Source organism: Drosophila melanogaster, chromosome 2L, assembly GCF_000001215.4.
Source record: "Drosophila melanogaster chromosome 2L".
Taxonomy (NCBI): domain Eukaryota; kingdom Metazoa; phylum Arthropoda; class Insecta; order Diptera; family Drosophilidae; genus Drosophila; species Drosophila melanogaster.
Window position 1 is genome coordinate 9682030 of NT_033779.5, and position 26880 is coordinate 9708909.

Genomic DNA, 26880 nt, shown 5'->3' on the forward strand with positions numbered 1-26880 from the left:
AATTCAAGGACACTGCTTCGACAAGACCCTTGGCAATTGAGAGGAAAAATAATAATAAAGAATGTGCAACGCAGATGTTTTCCTTTTAGAATTTGCTCTTCAATTCCATTGGCACACATGTTCGTCTCAAAAGCTCATCCAACAAAAAGAAGCTAACAAAGAGTGGTTAGGAACTACCAATCTCCAGATTCTGTTTTAGCCCTCCCCCCGCCCTTTCTACCCATTGAGATGGTCCATCGAGCAGCTTGAATAAGAACGCCCACGGTTTGTGTATATATTTTTTAAGGATTTCAAATTCATTTTATTGGTTTTTTTTTGTTTGTTTCTTTTTCTTTGTGTTTTGTTGTTTCTCATCTCCTCTCCTCTTTAAACCATCGATTTAATTATAATTCTTTTAATTTTTTCGCAAATTTGTTTTTTATTGTGTGCTTGTTTGTTTGTTGTGTTTGTTTGGTTGTTTTTGTATGTTTTATTTTTTTCAAGACTCTTCATCTTATTTGTTGGTTTTTAAATATATATATTTATATATATATATATTTTTGTATATATATGCACTTGCTATATAAACTTAAATGTACAAACTAAATTAAATAACTTGAATTTTGCTTTCTCATTTTCTTGCGTTCTGGTTCTTGTCACACACATAATATTCATATATATGTATGTTTATTTTAGTTAATATGTACCTCGCACGCACTCACATGAAACAACAACGAAAGGGTTTCCTCTCTACTGGCTAACCTAACCGAACAAACTTTTTGACTCAACGGAAGGGGTTTAGAGTACAAAAAAAAAATAATAGATAGACGATAAAAGTAGTACAAATTAGTGCATAATGTATCTTTAATACAATAACGTAAAGCATGCATTCAAATCGTTAGTCAGATAGTAAAGCTCAGGTTGGGCTCCTCAGATATTCAGATACTGTATCTGCACATTCAAAGCTAACAGCTATCGTAAAAAGTTAACTAACATAGGAGAAAAATTGCACAAAATTATAGATCGCCTTCTTGCCCTCTTACTGCACATATGTTTCGAATATATATATTAATTTTATATATCCACATTAAATTTGTATGCTCAGACTACCGTAGATTATTTTCAGAATATGCTTATGTGTGTCTGTGTGTGTTGTCCGTGTGTGTATTTGTGGGTGTGTGTGGCTGTGGGTGACTGACAAAGGACACACAAATCAAAGGATCGGCGACGGGTTTCCACACAAACTGGTCGGAAACACATAAACATGTGTATGTTTCATATAAAGGGGAGACATTTTGGTTGTGATGTGAACATTTCGTGGCTACAAACATCGTCTTCTTAGTCGATTGATTTCGGTTTTTTCTTTTGTTTACTTTTATTTACCATTAAATTTAGATGCTTAATTAATGCCTATTTATGACTTTTGTCTCGCAACTAGTTGAACAAATAATCATAGAAAACATAAAAAGTATCTATAAATTAAATTTATTTGTTATTTGTTACGATCCCGAGTTGCTCTCGCTCTTTATATCTCTTCTCTCATCTCACAACAACATAATTTAAAAGTCTTCACTTTTAGAAATAAATAATAACAGGGAGGCGAATACGGAGAAGTGCCATTAAAATTGAAAGATAGTTTCGGAATCGATTTCGATGGATCCTAACGGCCAGTTAAAATGTTTTTTTCCACTCCTCTCCGCACATAACGAAACAATAAATAACTCCGATCGATATTTACTTGAATATAACTGCTATAGTTGCCTTTTTCTCTTCATTTCGCTACACTTCGCTCCAAATAATTATACCTAGCACATGATATTCGCTTTCTGCTGCTCCTGGTAAGTATAATGCTTCAATCTTTGTGTATATATATAGACATGACTCCGTCGACATCTTCGGCATCCGCTTCTCTTTAGTTTCACTAATGCTAAGTTTTATACGTTTTTTACACACAAATTTCAGTTGATTTTTTTTTGTTTGTTTCCTTTTCTTATGTTGCTTAAATGTAAACATTTAGATTTGTTTTTTTTTTACTTTATATATTTCTTGCTGCGTTTCAAATGTTTCTCGTTACTTTTACTTTTACCTTTACTTGCTTTAGTGTTTTATACTTTTGAGTTTTGAGTAGTTGGTGTGGGTACCTTGCGAGTAAGTGAGTGGATGGACAACTATTTATGAGTGGAGTGCGCATACTTGTAGGTGCCACTGTTGAAATGGGTTATGGGCATAATGCTCTGATTCAGCTTTTAGTTGTGGTTCTGTTGCTCTTTTTGATCCGGGGCGGGCGGTTGGTTTTATTGCTGCACGTCGTCGCTGATTGTACAACATTTATATACGCGAATATATATATAAATATCTAGAGACATGTCTACGGTAAAGACGCCAAATTGTCGGGGCTACTTGTTGTGAAGCTCGCTTAGCGGGAAGGCGGGGGGCAGAAGAGCTTACAGTGGACTTCAGTGGATTTCACACACTGCTCACCTGGATGACCAGTGTCCTCATTTGGCGGCGACTTTAGCTTTAGCTTTTGTTTTTGTTTTTCTGCGGGCCTCAACTCGTTTCTGCTCTTCTCCCATACTCAATCTCAATTACAACTTTAATTTGTAGCAATATTTGCCTGCCTTCTTTGTTTGCTTGCTGATGCCGCTTTTTGTTTTTTTTTGTCAAGCACACTGTGTGCGCCATAATTTTTGTGTTACATTTAACTTTTTGTATTTAATTTAAAAATTATTAAAGCGTTTTATACTCTCAACTTGATGTTTCTGCAGCTGACTGAGTTGACCGAACTGAATCGTACGATCGATCGAAATGAAATGAAATTCTTTAGCCCTGGTTTAGATGACAATTCTCCTGGATTTCCTCTTATGATTTTCCACTTATGTTTTCACTGTCTTCCATTCACTTTCGCTTTGCACTTGCTTCTGTTGCTGGTTCTTTATCGGTTCCTCTTGTATTCTTTAGTTAAGACTAAGCTACGTTTACAACTAAATATCTGTAGTCTCGTGGTTAAATACGCTATATGTTATGAATGAATATTAATGTGTAAGTCATTATTTTATCGGTTTCTATATCTTGTTGCGGTATCCGGATTTCAAATCGTCTTCCAAGTCCTTCCACTCTTCTTCACACACTAGATGAAAAGGTTGTTCCGGCTTGTGTCTTCGAACTGTTCCACATGAACACGGAGGGAAATGCTGAAAGATATTGAAGATCGAAAAAAAAGAAAAAATGGAGTTAGTTGTGTCTGCAAACTCAATCAAGCGTGCATTTGCATAATTCGCAATTTATTCAGCTCGCATCGATCGGCTTTGACTTCTTCCGATCCGGTCCCATAGCCACCCAACCTTGACTTTAGCCCCGACTGTACTTCCTACTCGGGTTTCTTAACCTCTGTCGCATATCAAATTGAGCTAAAGCTCAACCCGATAACTCATTCAGCACACAAGACCACCAAAAGCAAATCGATTCTATTAATATGTTGAATTTGGTCAGTGGCTATTTCTCGTTTCTTCATTAGCTCAGGGCATTCAGCTAGGTCAAGGTCGTTTCTATGAATGAAACACTATACTAAAGTCAGAGAACATACCAATATGGGTGAATGCACTTCTTGATTGTTTGTCATATTAAATAGTGTGCAAAATGAGAACATTTTATTAAATTTGAAAAATTCTACAATTAGCTTAATAGCTACTAAAAATACAGCTTAATCTTCGTATTTCATTATAAAAAATATGTTTAATGTTCTGAGGACGCCGCTTGCAATCCTGACAGCTGAACGATAACTGCGCTATTGGCACTTGAACTGAACAGTTTATAAAGGACCACTCCCACAGGGCAAGTGATAAAACTCTCGCGGACTGGAGAAATTTTCCCATGTCCCCGAGCATATTGGCATGTTAAAAGTTTTATAGATTTTTCGCCTTATCAGCCCGGCACATGCTTGACTGCTCCCACCACCAACCTACCAGCCACCCACCACCACCCCCCATTCATGGGCGTCCCATGACGTAAGCGAGCCACAGCAGCGTGCTATATTAAATCTCTTACACGAAACTCACACTCGCACACTCGAAATGTGTGGAACAACAAAAAAAAAAAAAATAAAATAACAAGATAAAAAACATTTGCAGGCGGCGTTTTATCGCTGAAACAAAAAGCGTCACTGAATCGCTGCCGCTGCACCCACGCAAAGGTAGCCCAAATACACATACATACAGATACAGATACACACGTTCGGATATCCGAAACCGGAGAGGTGCACTGTGCTCAGGTATCGTATGTTAGCTGAGTTGCCGGAGTTTGGCATTGAATTTACAAGAGATCTTTTGTCCGCCATTGTCTCGAATTACATAAGGTCGAAACCGAAATATTGTGGCCAACAAGCGATTGCAAGGGGGAGGAGGGGCATTACGTGTATTACCAAGTAACAAAACTAATGGAAGCAGACAGAAGAAACTTTCACCCATTCGGCGATCGACGCTGGCCTTGAAGCAATTCAGAAAAAAAAGTAAACCCATTTAATATTGATATCAAAACGCCATAGGCTTGAAAAGTACCCAAAAGATGAGCCACTGAAATATTCATATAATCTCTTTGTTGCATAAAACATTCAAAGTTGCCTCGAACAAATCTGAAAACTCATTTGGTGTAACAAGTTCTCCAAGAGCTTCAAACTTGTCTAAGAACTCAGTTAGTTGGGTTTGAGCAGAGAAAAAACTAGAAGGAGCAGCCGAATGATGGCAGGTGGAATCTTGGCAACACATTTGACCTACACGCAATGACAAAAATGTTGCCAAAAAGAACAATCGCAAATATGTCTCGGCATGTATTTATTTCTAACAGACGGCGAAAAAAAAGGATACTTAAATCATATGAAAAATAAATTAATATATATAAGATTTAATTTCTCTCTTGATACAGCCCCTTCGCTGTTTGTCGCAAAAAGACGAAAAACATTTCAATAAATCAGCTAAAAACCAAGACAACCCGAGTGGACAAGTCGAAAATAGCTTTAGATATATTCATATGCATATATAATCTATAAATGAACAACGCGGTATATATCTACGAAAATATTACGAATATAATAATGTTCAACCAGCTGCCGATTCTGTCGCTTCAATGTCTTGCCCTAAAAAAATAAAACTCCTGTGAAATACCGACTTATACTCCCCAGACTTTTTATTATCTTTCCATTGTTATAAGAGTTATTTACATATGCCGAAGCTTATAAATATTGCAAGCCACCCACATGCAAATTGCGTATAAATAAATACACGCCATTCACGATTTTTCACTTTATTTATAGTTAGCTCATTCATTTGCCTCGGCCACTCGAACAACTCAACTCGAAATTCGTCTCACTCCCTTCGAGAAATCCACATTCCCCATTTTGGTTAGTTGGCCAAGGAGTCAGTAGTTGCCAGTTGCCAGTTGCCGAGTTTCCCTAGTCGGTAATTACGCATTTTAAAATTCAGTCTGTGTTCTGTAGTCATCAAATATTTAAAGGCAGGCAGGCAAGGGAACCAACCAACGGGCAGTAAAAAATTGAATATGTCGTTGTCCCAGTCCACTTTTCTTGCTTCCCTGATTCCCAGTTCGTCGTCGTTTGGCCTTTTCTAAAATGCACAAAACACTAAACACTCTGGGAAAAAGGTAGAGACAGCCGAGTACAAAGTCAAAAACTATGTCAGTAATCTTCAGTTGTCTTCCAAGCACGTCGTCAACTACTTAACTCTGCCTTAAAATATCACATATTTGTGGGACAACCAAAGTCGTACAATTTCTCAGTTAAGATAAGACAACAACAAGGGATAGAGTTTATAAAAGTGGATTCCAAGGACTCTAAGGTATGAAAGACTGTAGCTGAGAAATGCATTTTTAATTGAAAAGGTGATCGCATGGCTTGAAATATGAATTTTCCACATAGAATTTTCTTGACTGCCGATCTGAAAAAATTCCACGACATAATGTATACTAAAGAAAGTTAAATTAGAGCACATTAAACGGATACCAACCAATCAGTGCATTTCTTCTACACACTGATTGCTTAAATTCTTCGCAATATAAATTTCTTTTGAATACTTTCCCATACACTTGAGTAACCTCCGTCAGTTTCCTTTTGGACTTCGTCACTCTGGTCATTTAGCGGAGTGTTTTTCTTGCATTGACTTTGGGTTCAGGGAACGCCAAATAAAAAGAAAAGGCTCTGCAATTTGCAATTCACATTCGGCTCTTTTGTTGTTCCCAATTCATTTCTGCTCAGTCTCACATCCAGACAGACACTCGCTTTGAACCCTCAACTTTGTTTAATAACAAAACAAATGCAAGACAAATGCAAAAGGCAAACAAAAAATTGGCCAATGAAAGAGCACAGAATCGGAATGCGAGTGGGGATCGGCATGCCAATTATCGAGGCGCCCTCCCATCGATATATATATATATATATTTCTGCCGCTGGTCGTAAATCAAAGTGTGGAAAAGTTTTGGGGCAGTGGAAAAGAAAAAATAAAAAATTGATAGAGGCTCTCGCGCCGTATCTAATGTCAATAAACTTCTTGGCTTTGAAATCAAATCAATTTTCATGCCAAGCGAAAGCGGGCGGCAGTCATCTTGATGAAGCAGGGAAAGCGGAAAAGCGGGTATGAGATGCCACCAAAGGGAAAATCGATGCCAGCCCTCAAGACAAATCAATTAAATGGAAATTTCACGTATATTCTGTATTATTATTCTGTGTTAAATTTCACATTTTCATTGAACCAATGGAAAATGTCAACGAAACGAACTGAAGCGCAAAGAAATGAACAGGAAACGGAAACATGAGAAAATGGAGGGTATTCAGTGAACGAGGAACACGATTGGCGACTACGAGGCTGGTGGGCCGCCAACACAGAAGCGCAAATTAAAAGCAAATTTCAATTTTTGCAATGACATTGTCACTGTTTTTGCTGCCGCCACTCTCGCTTTTTGTTGTAACAGAATTAACTACGAAAGTAATTAAAGACCAGGGGCGGGGCAGGGCAGGGCAGGGCAAGATGGGCACGATGGCCAAGAGCTGGGAATGGGATGGGCTGATGGGATTGCCGGGGCCGTGCCGGGTCCGGGTCCGGGTCAACTGGTGCCCGCAGGGAAAGTGACGGAGAGACAGGAGCTTTCCACGGATGAGAGGTGGCCATAAAAAGACTCAACTTGTCTTGCGCGCGCATGATGGCAATTAACATTACACACCAACGCAACTGCAAGCGTAAGGCGATTCAATAGTTTTGAGCGCAAATACTGAATGGCTTAGGAAAACGCAAAAAAAATTAAGGTAAGTTACATATGATTGAACTAGATTAAAGAATTTCAATCGAATACTTTCTTTTGCATTAAATTTCAAATGTTAATAACAAGACTTGAAATGACTAGGCCCTAAATGCGACCTCCGATTACGTTCAAATTGACCCTCGCCCGTCGCTCACCCACTCACAGGCCGAAGGAGCCACTGAGGATAATGGACGAGGATGGGCAGGGGCTTACACGCAACAGCGCCGCCGGCGACATGGCACACAATTTGTGCGCTGCAATAAAATAAAATTAAAATTTGAAACAACTAAGGCAGCAGCAACATTGAAACATTCATTCAAAGTGACGATGCGGGGGCAGGGAACAGAGAAGTGGGTCGCAAGAATTCAGTGGGAAGCTGTTCGTATATATCTATATACCTATAAGTATGTATGAGTGTGCAGTGCACTGGGCGTATGAGCGATGAGCTAAACCATCGACATTATTTTCTTTTTCTTTCGCTTTTGCACTCTCATATCCTTTGGGTTTGCTCTCTCGCATTATAATCTCTCTCTTTGCTGCGTTCATTTCACTCGTTATTATGATAAGACAGTAATTACATTTATCTGCTGCTAGCAGCAGCATTCGACACCAGCAGCTGAGGACAAAGCCAACACTTGGCGGCTTTAATCGCGACCACATTGCGTATGCGTAATATATGCAAACGTGTTGCGTATACGTCATGTTGTGCCAGCGTTTGTCCAAGGTGAGTGCATAGAATTAGTTAAATTATCAGCGTATGGCCTTCGAGTGCTAACTGCTGCGACTAACGCAGCATGAAATTGCCACAGAGAGTTGAGAGAAGCGGCATTCTCGAGTATACATATAGCATTTAGCATAGGTCAAGGACATCTTAGCAATTGTTTATAAGTGATTAGAAAAGGCTTGACAAGTGGCCTGATCGTACGCAAATGACGTCAGTAGCCTGAAAAGACTTTCCATGCGGAATAACCCAATTAAATTGAGCACATGGAAAATGAAGAATATATTAAAGAAGCCAAGAACTGCGTAGGAAACCTTTATAATCGAGGTAGGGGGTAAAGTGTTTTGTCACCCAAGAGATTGATGATTCAATTAAGGCAAAAAGTGAAATGAAAGGCAAAAGAAATAAGGATCAAATGCAGACCACTTGCCCAACCCACCCCGTTTTGTTCAGTGTGTTTCTTATGTTTGAGGCAAAAGAAAAAGAAAAAAAGGCGTACAATAATTAATCAATAATTACGCTTTGCGTGAGCGAAGGGAAAACCAGAGACCTGGGTGGCAAATAAAAGAATATTCATTTATTTGCGGCTGCCTATAGCACCTGGCCCCACCTCCACCGCCTCCTCCACCGCTCCACGCCCCTTCGAGAGCCGCCCTCTTTCAATGTCAGGCTAGCAAAAGTAACAACAACAACAATTATTATTGATTACATGTCAGTTGTATTGAGTTTGCGGGAAAAAGGCAGTAGTCCCTGCCTACCTACCACGTGTCCCCGTCTATCTAATTGTATTCCTCTGCCTGTTTTTTATCAAATTCAATTAGACGCACGACTATAACTGTAATTGTGTGTTAGCCGTCAGATAGAAAATGTATATACACTTACGTATAAAAAGGGGTACAGATGTGGAGTCAATAAAGCGTTTGTTATTTTATTGTCTTTGTTATCAGGACACATGAAAAATGGAAATGCACCGATGGTGATGGTGATGATGATGATGTAACTGACAAAAAAATTGGAGCAAAACTCATTTCCATGCTCAAATGGGGTGCATATTCTTAACCCATTTTCACAGTAAACCAAACAAAACAAATTAAAAAGCAGTAAGCAAAATAAAAATAGGCTGAGAAACTTCGGGGGAAAAGTTGAAAAAACTATGAGTCGGGGTAGCCGCATAAATATGAATCTAATAACTCTCTTTGTTTGCTCTATCTCGTCTTGGCTCTTATCGCTTAGCATTCGCCAGCTGTTGTTTGGTTTTAGCCTGCGGCCAAGTTTTGTTTTAGTTTTCTAGCCCATTGTCAGCAGCAACAACCTCACTCTCATATGACAACTGGCGTCAATAGGTTTTCTTTATTTATTATTATTATTTTTTTCTTAACGATTCCATGCTGATAAGCCCTCAAGGGGGCAGCACTCGTCGATGTCGGTTTGTTGTGCCTCCCATTTTAAAATGTGTTATCATCGAAAAGTGTGGAGAACTACACACGTACACACGTACATATCCCTAGATTAAATTGAATCAATGAATTTTAATTCGCAGAAATTCGATAGCAAACAAAAGAGAAGCATGTTTGATGTATTGTACAATGGGCATATAAACTAGTTATCCTGCACTTTATTCGTTTATTTCGTTGTCGCGTCTGAAATTTTTGCATGAAGTCATTCCTCACCGTCGTCGAATGCATGTGTACACATAACACCTGCCCATAAATAACGGGCGGTAAACAACGGGGAACGGAATAAAAACGAAAACTAAAACGGAAAATTTCAATTTTCATTGTGCAGCGTTTTTCCATGTTCAATTCTATTTTATTTGCCCATAAATACGGAATGAAAATTGCTGGTTACTGTGCGGGACAGTCAGGCAGATAGGTAGATAGATAGATAGATAGAATGGGGGTTGCTGGAAAAGTCAGCGTTTATCTCACAGATACACACCGCATAAGAACGTGAAATTGCATATACTTCGACCATTAGATGCGCTTTGCTCAAGTGGAAAGATGTGATAAGGAAAACCCGTTTCGTTTGCACTTGAGCAAAGGCTTTAATGAACCTTTTGTGTATTATCATAGAAAAATACACTAATCTCCAACACTGGAACTAATAAGTTAACACGTCTTTTCCAAACGTAACGAAAAGATATTTCAAATTAAAGAAAGCAACAATGTTGCTCAAGTGAAAAAAAATCACAATATGCTCTGGTATTTATTTATATAGTTTTGATTAGTTTGTCTTAGGAGGAAACTGTTCCCATTTGAGTCGAATGCACATTTAGAATAAAACAACTAGTGTACAAATAAACAAACAATCGGAATACGATACCAATAAAAGAAAATGAAAACAACTGCTTGGGTGGCTAAGATAATGGCGGGCAGCAAGTAAGATCGCCTGATCCCGATCGAGAACATATACTTTATGGGGTCGCCGCGAGCACAAAATGCCCTCGCATTCCACTAGAACGCGTTCTAGGGAAAGAGTAGCGAAAATACAACAGCGACTACAATTTTGAAAGCAACAACGACAACGAAAATAATTGCACAAATGAAACTGAGGGAGGGGGGAAAAAAAGACGCGAAAAAGCAAAAAATTAAAACGAGCACAACATGGCGAGCAAAACGAAGCTGCCGCCGACGTGTGCGTTATTTAAATGATTTTGCCAGTTTGCCTCGCTGTTGCTGTCTCAATTTAAATGTTTTTTATAGCCTGCATTCGGCGACTGCCACTCCTAACATTTTCAGAGATCCAAAAGGGGTTCCAAGGGGGGGTGGTGTTGCTAAAAAACCGACTGAGACCCGTTTGCCAAACTGAGACGGAAAATCCAAACCAAACCAAACCCAACCAAAAACGAAATGAAACGAAGCGAAAAAGTTAACAAAATCAACAAACACAATTAAGGCAAAGGCAGAAATCGTTTAATTTATTCTTCATGCGTATGAAAACGAAAATACAATTTGAGCTTTGCCTCTTTTTCGCTCTTTTTGCATATATTGCTCATACGACGCGTTGACTCAGTCAGATTGTAGTTGCTTACACGGATAAAAATACTTGAGAGCATGGAAAACTTCGATTGCACATATATAACTGTATGTTTATAATAAAGCAAATTAAAGTCATATTCACTATTCATATTATGAATCTTTTTTATTCAATTACTGAAAATATTTTGTAAATTTTTGCCAGTGAACTACATTTACTTCGGTGTCTCTCTCGTTTAAAAACGAAAATGGAATTGGTCACCAGGGGGAACCAGAACCATTTACCTTATTGAATTCTCGGAAAATTCCGGCTTTTCCCCCTCTCGGCGACTTAATTGTTTTCACTTCTCCACGACCATTGTCTGGGTATCTCTGTGTTTTTGTTACCATCACCATCGCCATCGCCATTTACTTGGCCGCAGTTGCAGCGCGTGCGTGCTGGCTAAAAAGCTCGATTTTGAGGGCACTGTTACAAGGCTGCCCGGCCTGGTCGTTATGTCTGAGATCTACCGCCCCCGTTCCGCCACGCCCCCGAGCGAACCTCCCCCTGTTAGCCCGAAATTGGCCAGACAACGTCTCAGATTCACAAGCGCGTTGGCAGTTGCATTCTGTGTTGTTTGGCTGACTGCTAAACTTGGCTTGGTCTAGGTGTTTATTGGAGCACAACGAATGCGTGTTGAATCCATGTTGCTTGATATCTGAGTGCTTGTGCCGCGACTTCTGAGAACAAGTTTGCTCAGCGACATCCAGCTGGGAGCTGAACTTTGGCTCTTAGCTTGCTCCAAATTAGAAGAGTGCCAGAAACGAGGGAAGTACTAACAGTACAATCAAGTTATTCAACTATGAGACTTTTAGCTTAGCTCTTTATTCACTTATATATCAAACAAATGTAAAATAAAGCGGAAATATATAATTATTAAAATTAAATGGTATAAAATTCACTGGAGCAGCAGAGCAGCATTAACTCGTTGCCAAAGAAAGAGTTTAATTGGCTTATCAGGGGAAATCGAATACTAGGGCGTGCCTCCCAATCACCCCACTCCCACCCAGCTGGTTTCTTCGCGTGATAACGCTTCCTCCACCGCCTTTGCATTGATAAGCAATCAGTAAAGCCGTCGAGTTAATGTAAATAAGTAAACCTAATGCCCGACACTTAGTACCCATGACTACGGGTCTAATTGACTTGGCCCAAAACCAAATGATTGATGGCCTTCTCAGGCAGCAAGCGACAGAAACAACCGAATGTTTATACATACATTTATACACATAATTGGTGCCAATAAAACTGTAGACAACACATGTCGCATGGAAATGCTTATATATGTACATCAGGGAATCGAAGGAGAAACCAAAAAAAAAAAAACCAATGTTCGGATGGACAACTCTTTTGGGGCTAGGCCAAAGGTCGAACAAGGTCACGGCCAACGATTACCGCATGAACATTGGCGTGAATATTTCGGATTTTTCCCCTTTGATCTGCAGTCAAGCTTTTCTCCCAGAATTAACAACTCTTGATTGCGTTTCTGTTTTTAGTTTTTCGCATTTCCCCACAATTTCTAAACTTTATGCGGCATTCGCACGCAGCTCTTGCTTTTGTTTTGCTCATGATGTTTGGACATAAAACTTATTATAATTTATTAATTACCAGCAGCGTTTGGCTTTGATAAAAGAAACACAATTTCGGTAATGGCCAACGGGCACGCAATCTAGCTGCTAGCTCTTTGTAGCTCCGCAAAGAAACGAGAAATAATTCATAAAATAAAAGATATACTTCTTTTACTGCCTTTTGCTTTGACATTATTCATGGCTTTCTCTCCCCTTTTTGTTGGCCTTTCAAATGGGTCAAGTGTGAATGACTATATTTCTGTGTGGAAATTGTGGGAGTCCCAGGAAATTAAAATGGAAAAGCATTTTGGTATTTAATTAAAGAAGATGTATCACAGAATGATTCGAAATATAAGTTAAATGGCTTTTTACTTTACTTCTGCTAAAGTGTAACTGAATACATTCCAGTTGAATTCAAATAATTATAGCTAGAAAGTTTCATGATTTACAACCCACCACCAACTTTTGTGTAAATTTACTTTAAGCACCGAGAATTCCTTTGAACGTAATTGGCTTGCATTGTTACTATCAGCTGTCTAGTTTGTCTGTTGTGGAGATTAGACCCGTCTGAACTATGCCCGGCTGCTACAGTTAACGTTTACGACCGCATTCTGACGCTTATTGCAATTAATGATTCGATGTTTACGGGTATAACTGCCCCGGGGGTCTGGCTGCAAATAAGTGAGTAAGTGGTCATGCTCGAATATCTTTTTGAGAAAACATCACGTAGGTTTTGGGTGCCGCAGGGTAACCATCCGCGTATCGCAATAAGCCAAGTCACCGACGGAAACTAATTAAAAGAATTCCGTGTACTGTCCCGGGCAGAACAATTGACGGACGAGCTGAAATGCCTTTTGTCTCATAATCAACTTTCTGGCACTCACTCACTTGCTCTCCCTAAAACAAGCAAAAACATTCCGCTGAAAGCAATCAATCAATCAAGCCACTCAAGTCCATCAATCTCCAGCTAAAGTCAAAACAAAAACAAACCTGCAATACCCTTGCCCTGAATACCCTTCGCTTTCGCCAGTGAATCGTTACCAAAGAAAGTAGGGAATACAGTCAATAGATTAATATCCCGTACAGCAAATATGGTGAGAAATAGAAATAGCCTTCTGTGTGCATTTGCAGATTGATATATGGCATAATAAATTAGGAACTCGCCTTTTCCCGTATATCTCTGTAAGTCAATAGTAATTCCTCTTCATAAACCATTCTAAAGGTAGGCAGTAGAACAATTATAATATGCACTTTCTAAATAAAATAAAGTATATAGTAATAGCCTAATGTTTATATTGTGGTTATTTACTAAAAATCTCAAGTCGTGTTATCAGTATGATTAGGCGTGAATAAGAATGTTGTTATTAGTAATAAATAAAGTGAATGAATTATGAAGTAAACAAATTTTGAAACCTAGACCTACGGTTCGGAATGTGAAATTGTATTTGTTTTTCTTTGCTGAGTAAACCAACTGAGTTTTCTAGGCTTGACTAAATTTCGCTGTTCAAAGGGTTCTAACTCACAATATATTTTTCAAAACCCTCAACATTTTTAAATTCAATTATTATATACTTACGCTGATGTAAATTGTTGTGTGTGGTGAGAAATCCAATGTTGGCAATAGTATGGATGTGGAGTATATACGGATAGATATTCAGACGAAGATGTGGCTGTAGTTTTTGTGTTGTGGGAGGGGCTGTTACAGTTGTTGTAGTTGTAAGTAGTAGACATATAGACAAGACGACGACAACGACGATGAGGACGTGGTCCGCGATGCCACGGCGGTGGCAACAGCAGGAGCAGTTGCAGATACAATCGCAGTAGCGGATACAATTGCAGTTGCAGGCGCCTGCAGAACGAGGGGATTGGGCTGACTGGCGAAGAGCTCCTCTAGAATTCAGCAAACTCCTTGGCACACTTCTCGGTGCTGGAGATCCGCAGCGCCTCCTCCTCGTAGTCATCGAAATTGCTCGTGTCGCCGGGACCCTTACACCGCGGAATGAACGGCGCCTCGATTTTCTTTTGGAAGATCGCAATCCAGTCGGTGGAGGCGAACCACTTCTGGTTCTTAATATCATTGACGCCCGCCTTCAGATTGCCGTAGCGCTTGGTCAGATCCACCTGCAGCAGGTTGCGCAGTAGGTCCTTCAGATCGGAGCCAAAGTGCGATGGGAAGCGCACCTTGCCGGAGACGATCTTCTCGTAGATCTGAATCGGCTGATCCGCAAAGAACGGCGGATAGCCGGCGGCCATTTCGTAGACGAGTACGCCCAACGCCCACCAGTCCACGGCCTTGTTATAGCCCTTGGACAGAATGATCTCCGGGGCCAGGTATTCGGGCGTGCCGCACAGTGTCCAGGTGCGTCCCTTGACCCGCTTGGCAAAACCGAAGTCCGTCACCTTGAGGTAGCCCTGCGAGTCAATCAGCAGATTCTCCGGCTTCAGATCACGGTAGATGAGGTCCAAGTAGTGCAGGTACTCGAAGGCCAGCACGATTTGCGCCGCGTAGAAGCGCGAGTGCGGCTCCGAGAAGCGGCCCACCTTGCGCAGGTGGGAGAACATCTCGCCACCGGGAACATACTCCAGCACCATGTAAAGGTTGGAGTTGTCCTTGAAGTGGTAGCGCAGCGAGACGAGGAAGGGGAACTGAATGGCCTGCAGGATTCGCTTCTCGTTCAGCGTGTGCTCCACCTGCTTCAGCTTGACCACCTTCTGCTTGTCGAGGATCTTCATGGCATAATAGTCTTTCGTGGGCTTGTGCTGGACGATCATGACACGGCCAAAGGAGCCGGTGCCCAGGGTCTTGATCCGTTCGAAGTCATCGAGGGCGGCGGTGTTGGTCGGATTGCGTCGCCACTTGTCCTCGAACTCCTCCTTGGCCTGCTCGAGGAACTCCTTCACCGTCTCGGCGGCATCGACCTTCTTATTCGACGTGGTGGCGTTGTTGCCCATCTTGGAGATGGTGCCCGTTAGCGATGACAAACGGAAGGTTGCGCTGGCCGACACTTGGGCCTGATCGTCGCCGGAGGTGCTAGGTCCTCCTCCCCCTCCTCCTGTTCCTCCGCTGGCTCCTCCTGAATCCGCCCCTGAACCGGGCGTGGTCGTGGCGGCAGGGGGCGTGCTCTTGTGGGCGGCGGCTGCTGACGAGGGGCCGCTGCTGCTGCTGCTAGCCTGGTCCGCTGGAGGTCCCGCTGCCGCTCCCGCTCCTCCCGCTGCCGCTCCGCCCTCCTCCTCGCAACTGGACTGCGCCTGTAGCTTGCCCTCGCCGGATGTGGAACTATGATGGGACTTTTTCTTTTTGAGGAACTGCAAAATGGACTTAGCTATTTTGCCGAGTTACGGGTCAACGGTGCGGATGAAATAGTTGCTCCTTATGGGCCAAAGAGAGCTTCTCACTGGAGCTCTCTCACTCTCTTATTCGCTGAATATCCTTTTAAATTGGTGTTTAGGTTGCGTTTTAAAGGCGCTTGGTTAAGACGCGTTTAAGTTATGGTTTTAGCACGTATTGGTTTCTTTAATTTGTGAGGTCTTAAACTAGTTATACACTTTAGGCTTAGACTAACATTTGGTTTCACACTTTAAGGTTGCTTATGATCGCGATTTACTCTAATTTGAGAAGCTGCAAAGAGAGACGGGAGAGAAAACGGCACAAATTAGCGGGATATTCGGTAAGGGGCTAAAAATAAGAGTCCAGTTTTCCGAGTTCTTTATGCACACATATAGATTATATTTTAAGTTTCTTATGTATTTTCGCTCTTTCGCATTTTTCACTTCATATTGTTTTTGTTCTCAGCGCTTTGCTGGCACTTTTATGGAGCTTAATAAAAAGCTGGTTATAATCACTGAATAAATAAGCTTAACAAAATCGCACACAAACTCGAAATTCAGAAAATAATAAAAAGAAGAGAACAGAGGAATGGCAAAGAGAGCGAGAGGAGGCGACTTTCGATCGTGTCAAGTGTCAAACAGCTGATGCCGTAGTGCCAGCTCACTCCCACTCACGCACTGTTACGCAGTGCTGCTTCCTTTTCCTCGCGCATTCCCTCTCATTTTCGCCTATTTTAATTATTAAATACTTTTTTGGCACCGTTTTGCTTTGGCTTCTGTTTTTTCATTTCCTTTGCTTTTGCTTCTTTGCGTTCACTGGTGTGCGTGTGTGTATGTGTGCGAGTTGATGTGCATATGTATGCGCTTCTGGTTTTACTTCTGCGATCTCTCTTCAGCGCTCTCTTCGCAGGCACTTTTCCACATTTCGCACACTTTAAATTAGTTAAATTGGCCTTTATTGCTCGGTGTGCTAAATTTTCGCCATTCGATTTGGGCATAAAAAAATCCCGTGGTTTAAACAAACACTATCGTACACGCATACACACTCAGCGCTCACCTAACACACACACACCAACATACACATACACAGATTGAATAATCGATTTTTTACATTCATTTCCTTTTTCTGAGTTTGTTTGACTTTGCTTTTCCATTTTCGCTGCGCGAAATTACCTTTTTGAAATTTACGACTACGATGCCAGCGATTTGTAAACACTTTCAGAAATATTGCCTCGACTTTCCGATCGATTTGATGCACTGTAGCTGTGGATTGATGGCTTAGATTAAAAATACCCGCATAGCCGCCGAACCGAGTTTTCCCGACCAAATCGTTCAAAGTTTTTTTTTCGACTGACGCGACTCGCGGATGCGCCCCAGCACGCAGGTGTGAGTAGGCCAGCGATAGGCAGCTCGCTCAGCGTGAACCGTGCGGCGCAATCATGAGTAATCCCTACTGCGCGGGTTCTATTCCGTCTGAAAATCTAAATGATCGGAAATAGCTAGCGGTTATCCAAAATTTTAATAAATAATTATAATAATATATAATTCGTAAGCTGTAAGGATTATTTTATTGTTATGTTTAAAGAGTTCTAAGCTGCATGAAAGATATAATTTTTAATAAAAATAGAGCACTTGTTTAATGAAACGTTGTATTATGAAGTAAGTTTAGATTCGATTTTACGAAATATTTTTAAATGGATTTCCTTTTTTATTTTATGAAATTCTATTTGGGAATTCCCTTAAATTATCAAAAGTATATTTAAGCTAGGGCTGCAGAGAACACAATTTCCGTTACGATTAGTATTGCCTAGATGGCAGTATGACCAGTCTTATTTGGTATTTCCGAACCACCTGCGAACGGTTTTCTAACGCTAACGCACGTGTTTGAAAGCGATTTCAATTGTTCTGCAATTGCCCTCAGTGAAGCAGCAAGCGGAGAGGTTGCATTTTAAAGCACTTTTTTCCAGTAAAAGTATACAATAAACAAGCCAATATGGTGAGTGCATCCACGTTAGCATCGAGAGATGTAAATTTCAACAAGTATCCCAATCTTTGCAGACTGAGGAAGTTAATCCCAAGGCATTCCCGCTGGCCGATGCCCAGCTTACCGCCAAGATCATGAACTTGCTGCAGCAAGCATTGAACTACAATCAACTGCGCAAGGGAGCCAACGAGGCCACCAAGACCCTCAATCGCGGACTGGCCGATATTGTGGTGCTGGCCGGTGATGCGGAGCCCATCGAGATTCTGCTCCATTTGCCGCTCCTGTGCGAGGACAAGAACGTGCCCTACGTCTTCGTTCGTTCCAAGCAGGCCTTGGGGCGTGCGTGCGGAGTTTCCCGGCCAATAGTCGCCTGCTCTGTGACCACCAACGAGGGCAGCCAGCTCAAGTCGCAGATCACCTCCATTCAGCAGGAGATCGAGCGACTGCTAGTCTAGTAACCCTTTAGATTTAAGTGAACATTCGTACAAAGTGGTAATTTCAAATTGAAATTTTGAATAAACATGTGTATTCTTTAATGCAATTGTTGTTTCCAACGCACATGGTTGGCTTGGAGTGCCCAATTTTTGGACACCGGATACCAATGCCGAAAAATACCAGAAAATACTAAACCAAAGGGGTCAGCTGGTATAGCCGGCAAAGTGCTGGCAAATAAATAAGCTAGTTTAATATAAGCTTATTTCATATAAATTATTGAACCAGACCAAAATGTACATGTGCATGTAGAATATTTATTTATAACTATAAGTTATTTATTCATAGAAATAGAAAAAAATCTGAATGGTAGCTTATGCAAACTACTTTAAGAAAGCCAATCCTGGCGGCAAAATAGCCAGTCGCACATCACCGTTCGCCCCTGGTGAATGTCACTTGGCCGCCGATTCTACTGACCACCACCATTGCCACACCATCCTGCCGATTCGATCAGCGGTGTGAACTTAGCAACTGCGTGAACCCAATGACAACGATGCACCGCCGCCTTTGTGAACGGAGGGAATTACTGGAATCTGGGTGCAAGTGACAAGCGGCTAGAGGAATCAAAGCACTCGGTATAAAGGCAGTGCCTGCCGACGAAACAAATACCAAATCCTGACCAGCAACGAGACGGGATGAAGCTGCTGGGCAAATACGTGGACAAGGGCATGCAGGGGTGAGTGAATATCCCCAGAGTCTTAAACTATTTTCGTTATGCCTCGAAAATTCTTTTAGAAATGTGACCCTGGTGCCGGAGGAGTCCGAGGATATGTGGCACGCCTACAATTTGATTGCGAAAGGCGACAGCGTGCGCAGCACCACTATTCGCAAGGTGCAGAATGAAACGGCTACTGGCTCCTCCACCAGCAGCCGGGTGCGCACCACACTAACCATCGCAGTGGAGAGCATAGATTTTGATACGCAGGCTTGTGTGCTCCGCCTTAAAGGCAGAAACATCGAGGAGAACCAGTATGTCAAGATGGGCGCCTATCACACCCTCGACCTGGAGCTGAATCGCAAGTTCGAGCTGCGTAAGCCGGAATGGGACACAATTGCCTTAGAGCGCATCGAAATGGCCTGCGATCCCACACAGTCTGCGGATGTAGCCGCCGTTGTGATGCAGGAGGGATTAGCACACGTCTGCCTGATCACCGCCAGTATGACCCTGGTGCGGAGCAAGATTGAGGTCTCCATACCGCGCAAGCGCAAGGGCAGTGTCCAGCAACACGAGAAGGGACTGGCCAAGTTCTACGAGCAGGTTATGCAGAGCATCCTGCGGCACGTCAACTTCGATGTGGTCAAGTGTGTGTTGATTGCGTCGCCGGGATTCGTGCGCGATCAGTTCTATGACTACATGTTCCAGCAGGCGGTCAAAATGGATTACAAGCTGCTGCTGGACAACAAGAGCAAGTTTATGCTGGTGCACGCATCCTCGGGATTTAAGCACTCCTTAAGAGGTGAGCCATTTACCCTTATGAAGAGATATGTTCTAAGTCAAATTCTTGCCTTCAGAAATTCTACAGGATCCCGCCGTGCTGGCCAAGATGTCTGACACCAAGGCAGCTGGCGAGGTCAAGGCCCTGGAACAATTCTACATGATGCTGCAATGTGAGCCCGCCAAGGCCTTCTATGGAAAGAAACATGTCCTCCAAGCCGCCGAGTCGCAGGCCATCGAAACGCTGCTGATCTCGGACAACCTCTTTAGGTGAGTTACACTTGGTTGAGCCAACGTATATATCTATGTATATTGAAGTAATTACTAGCTGGGCACACATTAAGCCCAATCAAGCGGGAGATCAAGAGCACGATCGCGAGTATAACTAGAAACCTTCAACTTGGCAAAATTGTGTGAGAGTGCTATGGCAATTGGTGTGCTTGTGTCGCCATATGGAACGCATGTCACCAGACTGCTTTGGGTGCCGGAAAGAATACAAATATTGGGGTAATTCAGAAAATCTGAAGAAGAGCAATCAATTTAATTACTGTATCGATTGTGCTTTAATTGATTTGCTATGCCTGCGACTGTGGTTTTCAATTTATTTATGTTTGTGTATAGAATTTATGTGTAGAATTTAGCTGAGAACGCGTTTGTTATTCTTTATTAAGAGAGAGTTTTTAACTTATTATACTACAACCTAATATATCGCAGTGATTTCACTCGTATGGCTTAGCACAGTATCTCCACAAGTGATAAGGTCTAGATTTGCTAGATCTGCCACTATGGACTTCCATAACCATTAGAAGATCGCAGATTCTTCCGCTGCGAATAGAGATCTGCTGCGATCGCACGCGTTTAGCCATTTAAAGAAAGCACGTTCGAGCATTAATTTGTTGGCCCCATAGCGACGTGCTCATGATCAAGGTTGCCCCAATGTCTCCTCACCATTTTTGGCTGCCAGCCTGTTTAGTTCTGTTCTGTTCTATTCACTACTCTTCTCCGCAATTTGTTTACACTTTAATGGGCCGATGAAATTCCATTCGAATATGTTTTTGTATGCTAACTGCGTGGCTGGCAATTAAATGAAAATTAAGTGCTATAGCTTTTTCTTTACTTAACATTTAATGTACTTAATGATCTAGGCAAAAGGTGTTTTATTTTAGCACTTTTAGTCAGTCCGCTTAGGTTGCTTCCCCCATAAGTATTCTTCCTCCTTCTTTTTAATCTCAGAAATTGTTTAAATCGCAGCTCGCCGCTATCGTTGTCGTCGTCGTCGTCGTCGTTGTTGCTCCGGACTGGGCTTTATCTCGACATTTTTGATTGCTGCTGATAGTTTGGCCATTGTGCAAATAGAAACAAGATGGGGAAATGTTGTTATGAAATGCTTTGTTTAAGTTTTCCATTTGCCTTACCGCCTTCGCTGCTGTTCATTGCACTGATTCTTTCTCAATTTCTGCTGGTATACGGGATCCTCTTCGAAATCTTCTCTGCTCCTCATCGTCAAGCGCTTGAAACAATCGTCCAACGTTTCCCTCAGTGGCAGCAGGCGATGTGGTGATGGCGGAGAACTGGGCATCTTTGTGTAGTCCAGCTTCTTGAGGGACTCGCACGCGGTCGAATCCGACCACTGATGGATGGGATGGCCCAGCTCGGAGATGGTGTAGTCGGGTTGTCTGGTGAGCATCTTGGATCCGCCTGATTTGACTCGATTTAATTCGACGGTGTTAAGTGGCCTGCACTTAAATAGGAACTGGAGTGGAAAGATATGTGCGTTAAGTAGTACAGTCAAGTGGAGTTGAGGTTCGGACAGATAATTCAACGATTCGAGTTTCTTTGCTTTCGTTTTATGATCATCAAATCGATAAATATATAAAAATCGACATATATTTGACTGGAATGTGATCAAGTTCCTCAAAATGTACTACACATATTTCGAATTAAAGTCACGTAAATGTATTTATTTTGAAATCATTTTATCATAATATGTGAATATTTATTTAAGTCACATAAAATGAAATCATGCAGTTCAAATTTTGTGACTACTATAAGCTGGAATTTTGCCGGCTACAACAAAAGTATTATCAGCAAATGATTGTGGAAAATATGTAGAGCATTTCTATGAATGTTTGTGATAAGCCAAGATAACTTTATAGTTAACAATATTGTTAAAAATGGTGTTTAGCTTTCTGAGACTTTGTTTCGTCCCTCACCCATTTAATCCGTATCCGTAAATATAAACGTAAATGCTCATGGACGAATTCCAAGCTGAATTTGCGTGCTCTGTTTCGGGTCTTATTTTATAGAGCTGTTTTTGCCAGACGAGTTTCGATTAGCAAATGACGGGGACTGAACTAAACTGTGATGTAAATAAGCTGGGTACAGTATAAGCTTTATATAACCGTGTGGAAATGATTCCCTCAGTGAGCCAATTCTTGTGCTAATTATTAGAACCCGCTGTGGGCGAAAGAAGATTGCGATTGAGGGAGCAGGAACGGCAGCGGGAGAATAGCAATAAACAAGAAAATAAAGAATTTTAATTTATTTAATCACTCCGTTTATGGATCACTTGGCTGGCAACTTTTTGAAGCGGACACTCTCGCTTCCACACAGCTCCCCCTTTGGATTTTCTGGGAATGGATTCCACATGGCGTGCAACATGATCCACTTCCAGCTAACTTATCAAGTTCTTTTGCTACTCGAATGCACTTAGCATTTTCTTATACGCCCCCTCCCCCCCCCACCGATACTCCCTGCCATCTTGTAGATTTTCTATTTTTTTCGTACGTATATTATTCATGTGTCCAACCAGTTTTTCTAGTCCCTCTTTGTTTTGCTTTGCAACATGTCTTGTGCATCAAAAACGTGCCCCCTTTAAGCGATTATTTCTGGTGTTTTTTTGTCGCAGCTGGCCACGCTTGTAAATATTGTCTCGAAATGCAATTGTTTATATATTTCGTACATATATTTGCATTGTGAAATATTCGAAAAAAAAGCGAATGAAAGAGAGAGAGGAAGAGTTTAAGGCTTTTTCCATTAAAACTTAAGTGAAAGGGCTTGTCTGACTGAGCGATATTGATACCCTAAACGGGTATCCATGAATCACTTTTATTGGATCTTTGCTTTAAAGGGTGCTCGGGTTGGGTTTTGTTTGGTCAACTGATGGGGTAAGCAATGAATTGGCTGTTTTTGGAATGATCGTAGTCATAAAGGCTTTGAAATCAAGGCGTTGCCTTTAAGGTTGGTCTCAAATGATCTCACAAAATTGGGCAATGAGGGCTAACCTTGCCGGATTCATTAGTCTTGCACTTTTTCAATATATTTAGTGCAGTACAATGTTTGTAGATTATACGTTGAGTTGTCAAGTTCAAATAGTGCTGTCTTTGCTCGCACATTTAATTACACATTTGTACTGATATCTGGGGCTGCCCATGTTCCCACTTTCCCCGCCACCATCTTTCTTTCCCATTTCTCCTTAAAAACGAGCTCTCTCTCTCTTTTTCTGGCTGACAATTCACGGCTGTGCCCAACCTCGTGCACGCTAATTCCATTATAACAATTGATTCCATTGTGCAATCGTTGTCACGCAGCAGCAGCAGCAGCAACAGCTATTGCAGCTACATCAGCAACATGAGTAGCGGCTAAAATTGCAGGTACATCAGCAGCAGCATCTACAACACAATGGCTCGCAGTTCATCGCAGATTGCGGTTAACGGATGAGCGAAAAAGTATCTGAACACAGGTAGCAGATACGTTTGTATCTGCATTGCCTTCTGCTGAGTCAGCGGGGATAAAACGTTGAACTAAACTGTCAGCGGGACTTTTTGAGAGTCTATTTGAGATTTCATCTGCACTGAGGCAGCATTTTTGTTATATGTAGATATAAAACCTTTTTGCAACTTTCACTCTGCGGAGGAGAAAACACACCTTTGTATTATCTTTTTATGCGTTGTGTTTTGTGCACTTTTCTTTTGCGGTTTCGATGGCGCTGTTTGGATCTTTTTTTTAGCGGGGTCTTAGCACCAATTTTTCTTTTCGCGTGGCAATCTTCTCCGGTTCGTTTCGGATTTCGATTTTCCGTCCCTCGAATCGCTCGATGTTGCCCGCAAAAAAGCCGCTTTGCAACTAATTCTTCGATGCGAAGACAGCCGCTCTCTTCTCAGCCACACGTGTTGTGGATCGCATTCGGAATAAAGTCCACACTCCACATATTTCGATCCGTTCGCTCGCAATCTCTCCAAGCAAACTGAAAGCGGTTTGTTGTCGTCAATAAAAATGATAATTGAAATTTCATTTTTTGTATGGTTTTCATTCGAATTTCTGCTGATTCTTATTCTAACTTTTTTTACCTGCACAAATAAATGCTCATTCTGATGGGGTTTTTGAACTGCACTTACTTTTTATGGCAGTCGCACTTTCATTGCTCGTCTAGTGACTTCATGCTCTCTGAGAATCTTAAGTGCAAATTATGGGGTCCAAGTATAATGTGTGTGATGACCCCCTTTGGTGGGGTTGAGTGACGAGGTGAACCCACTATTTCCAGTTAAACTTGACACCTTATTCAATGCGGATTATGCCCATCACGTGCCATGATCCAGCACTTTGCTATGCGCCATTTAAACGGGCCGTGGAATGCGAAAGTGCAATAGATACGGGCACCTACATCCGTAAATGGGTGAAAAATGGGTATATTAATGAGTGGAATCGAGTTGGATATGATGTTAGGGGTTTCTGTTCTATAAATGATACGACAATGATTTAAACATCAACATTTGTTCATTTTACAGATGCCAAGACGTTAGTCTGAGAAAGGAATATGTCAATCTGGTCGAATCCATTCGCGATGCTGGGGGAGAAGTCAAAATCTTTTCGAGCATGCACATCTCAGGAGAACGTAAGTATCAAACAATAAACTATTGATTTAAACCCTTGAATAAGAAGGATTGTAAGAGAATGATCCGATCTAGTGAGTCACTGTGTAGTACAAAGTGCATCTTCTTTACTCCATTAATTAAGTTCACATATATGTAAGGCAATTACATGCTAAACTTAAATAGAACAATCTTGAAAGCCATCTAACTTTAACCTTGTGTCGATTTGAAATAACTCAAGAACTTCTGGTACATAGAAATGAATCTGTCAGTGACTCATGGAGCGAGAAGGAACTGCCCTTTCAGGCCGAGAATAGATCATCTCCAGCAGAATCTTCTCTTTGCATCACACTTGTTCCACCTTTGGCCATTTCTATGCTCAATTTGGATGGAATATTTATGTGCAGGCTGCCTTCCCCCGTCTAATGACCTCGTTAAAGATGCTATTTTTAAGTTCCCGCGATGCAATATTGAATACATGCGCGTGCATATGTGAGAATATCTTGGAGGGGTCTCCCACATTACAAAGTCCGCTGCGAGATAAGCAAAAAAAAAAAAAAACAGCACTATTGAATGGCTGCCAAGTAGTTTTCGCTAGCTCATTCGAAAGGGAACTTTCGATTTCATTTTCGTATGCAATTAAGTATTAATTAAAATTACATCTCACATATTGGCCATACTTTCGGGGTGTAAAGTGCTTAAATGCTTTAAATAACCATTTGCAGGTGACTCACGAGATGAGATTCCTTCCACGAGTTTCTTTTTTCAATTGTCTGAGGCCTGCGTCTTGGCAAGAGTTTCGTTTTCGACTCGAAAATGGGTCGCTGGTGTTCCGAAATAGATCCCCCATGCCCTGTAGATTTTGCAAGAATTTAGTTGTAACGATCCCTTTCGTATTCTTTCTTTTTTTTTTATCGCTAAGTACTGCCCATTCTTATCTCGTTGCAAGTATTTATTCCGCAATTCTACTCAGCCGAGCAGTTTAATCAGCTTTAAATTATATAAGAATATAAACAATGAGGCTACTTGTGTAAACAGAACCAAATTTAACAGATAAAGGGGCCTGGTACTTGAGAACACGAATTATATATTCTCTGGTACGTAACCTGCATTAATTATGAATATGTAATGCTCACTCTGGCCGTGTTGAATGTGAAGTTCATTGGGGTGAGTCATGGCCTAGAATAAGCGGTGGACCTTGAAGTTGGACGGTAGGAACGCCCACAACCTGGGGAAAAAGTGAAAAACTTGCATTGGCTGCTGCAGTTCTGAGGCTCTGCGATTTCTTGCACCGAGTATGGATGCTTATGGTCTTTGTAGTTTACTTGATATTCAGGTTTTCAGCATGCAGATAGCAGTAATTAGCTGCAACAACTTATAAAGCTAAGTCCATTGAATAACCCCAATCTTTTTGTTCACAGAACTTGCTCAACTAACTGGAATTGCAGCCCTCCTGCGCTTCCCGATGCCCGAACTGGAGGACAGCGACGATGATGATGATGAGGATGGAGCGGCAGGCGGGGTGGCAGATAGCGATAGCGACTAGGATCATAAATAGGAATAGCTTCATGGAATCTTGGCATTTGATAACGGAAAATTTTGACTTAGGAACTTAACTAGCGAGCGATATACAAGTAGACTAATAGGAACCACGACAGACTTGGACGTCAGGGCATATACAATATACATACATAGTGCTAATTCAATACAATATACACACTGCTTAAGTTCACCCGTGGCTGGGCCTACAAATTCAACATTTTATATTCTTTGTGTTCAATTAAATGGCCACAATATTGTTAGGTTTCAATTATTGCTTCATATGAGTTGCGTTAACTATATTCGGCAAACTAAATTCCTTTCCGGCGCACTTAAATTCATTGTTCATTCATTTGTAAAATGGAAAACGGAGGTTTACAAAATGATTAAAAACGGCATATAATATAGTTATTTATCCAGTTTCGTTGTTTAAACCCGGATTTTATGCATCTTCAGAACGCTCTTAATGTTGCTTAACTTTATAAGATTTGTAATTATCATTTTATGCTGTAAACATAACCCTTTGTTAAACCCTACTAGTTGATACAGAATGTAAGTAATTAACCATGCTGTAAAATATATAAATGTAAAATAAATCATTTTCAAGAATTCACCTAACTGAAATTACCATTGATTTCTTCTGTTCA

At 41.2% G+C, this 26880-nt stretch overlaps 4 protein-coding genes across 9 annotated transcripts; 2 read left to right on the forward strand and 2 right to left on the reverse strand.

Annotated features, from left to right (window-relative positions):
- Nucleotides 1-285: 285 nt before the first annotated feature.
- Nucleotides 286-17268, reverse strand: Pka-C1 (Protein kinase, cAMP-dependent, catalytic subunit 1). Of its 3 annotated transcripts, none has more exons than NM_164866.3 (3): nt 17086-17268; nt 14162-16204; nt 286-3173 (listed from the first exon to the last, which is right to left on the reverse strand). In NM_164866.3, exon 2 carries the CDS (start codon nt 15535-15537, stop codon nt 14476-14478), a length of 1062 nt encoding a protein of 353 aa, NP_723479.1. In that variant the 5' UTR covers nt 15538-16204; nt 17086-17268; the 3' UTR covers nt 286-3173; nt 14162-14475. The 3 variants fall into 3 exon arrangements, with proteins under 3 accessions (NP_723479.1, NP_995672.1, NP_476977.1); NM_205950.3 differs by having other exon boundaries at nt 14162-16402; NM_057629.4 differs by having other exon boundaries at nt 1333-3173; nt 16673-17268.
- Nucleotides 17269-17761: 493 nt separating this feature from the next.
- hoip (hoi-polloi) lies at nt 17762-18430 on the forward strand. 2 transcript variants are annotated; one of them, NM_001273364.1, is made up of 2 exons: nt 17762-17908; nt 17971-18430. In NM_001273364.1, the coding sequence occupies exons 1-2, from the start codon at nt 17906-17908 to the stop codon at nt 18349-18351; spliced, it is 384 nt and encodes a 127-aa protein (NP_001260293.1). In that variant the 5' UTR covers nt 17762-17905; the 3' UTR covers nt 18352-18430. The 2 variants fall into 2 exon arrangements, with proteins under 2 accessions (NP_001260293.1, NP_524714.1); NM_079975.4 differs by having other exon boundaries at nt 17800-17908.
- A 350-nt stretch (nt 18431-18780) lies between these two features.
- On the forward strand, nt 18781-26854 carry pelo (pelota). Its single transcript, NM_057634.5, has 5 exons — nt 18781-19064; nt 19124-19845; nt 19901-20093; nt 24611-24717; nt 26116-26854. Exons 1-5 carry the CDS (start codon nt 19024-19026, stop codon nt 26238-26240), a joined length of 1188 nt encoding a protein of 395 aa, NP_476982.1. The 5' UTR covers nt 18781-19023; the 3' UTR covers nt 26241-26854.
- On the reverse strand, nt 20413-23925 carry CG31710 (uncharacterized protein). Of its 3 annotated transcripts, none has more exons than NM_001273365.1 (3): nt 23751-23925; nt 21239-21576; nt 20413-21152 (listed from the first exon to the last, which is right to left on the reverse strand). In NM_001273365.1, exons 2-3 carry the CDS (start codon nt 21508-21510, stop codon nt 21053-21055), a joined length of 372 nt encoding a protein of 123 aa, NP_001260294.1. In that variant the 5' UTR covers nt 21511-21576; nt 23751-23925; the 3' UTR covers nt 20413-21052. The 3 variants fall into 3 exon arrangements, with proteins under 3 accessions (NP_001260294.1, NP_723480.1, NP_001260295.1); NM_164867.3 differs by having other exon boundaries at nt 20935-21149; NM_001273366.1 differs by lacking the exon at nt 23751-23925 and adding an exon at nt 22037-22278 and having other exon boundaries at nt 20935-21149.
- Nucleotides 26855-26880: the final 26 nt, after the last annotated feature.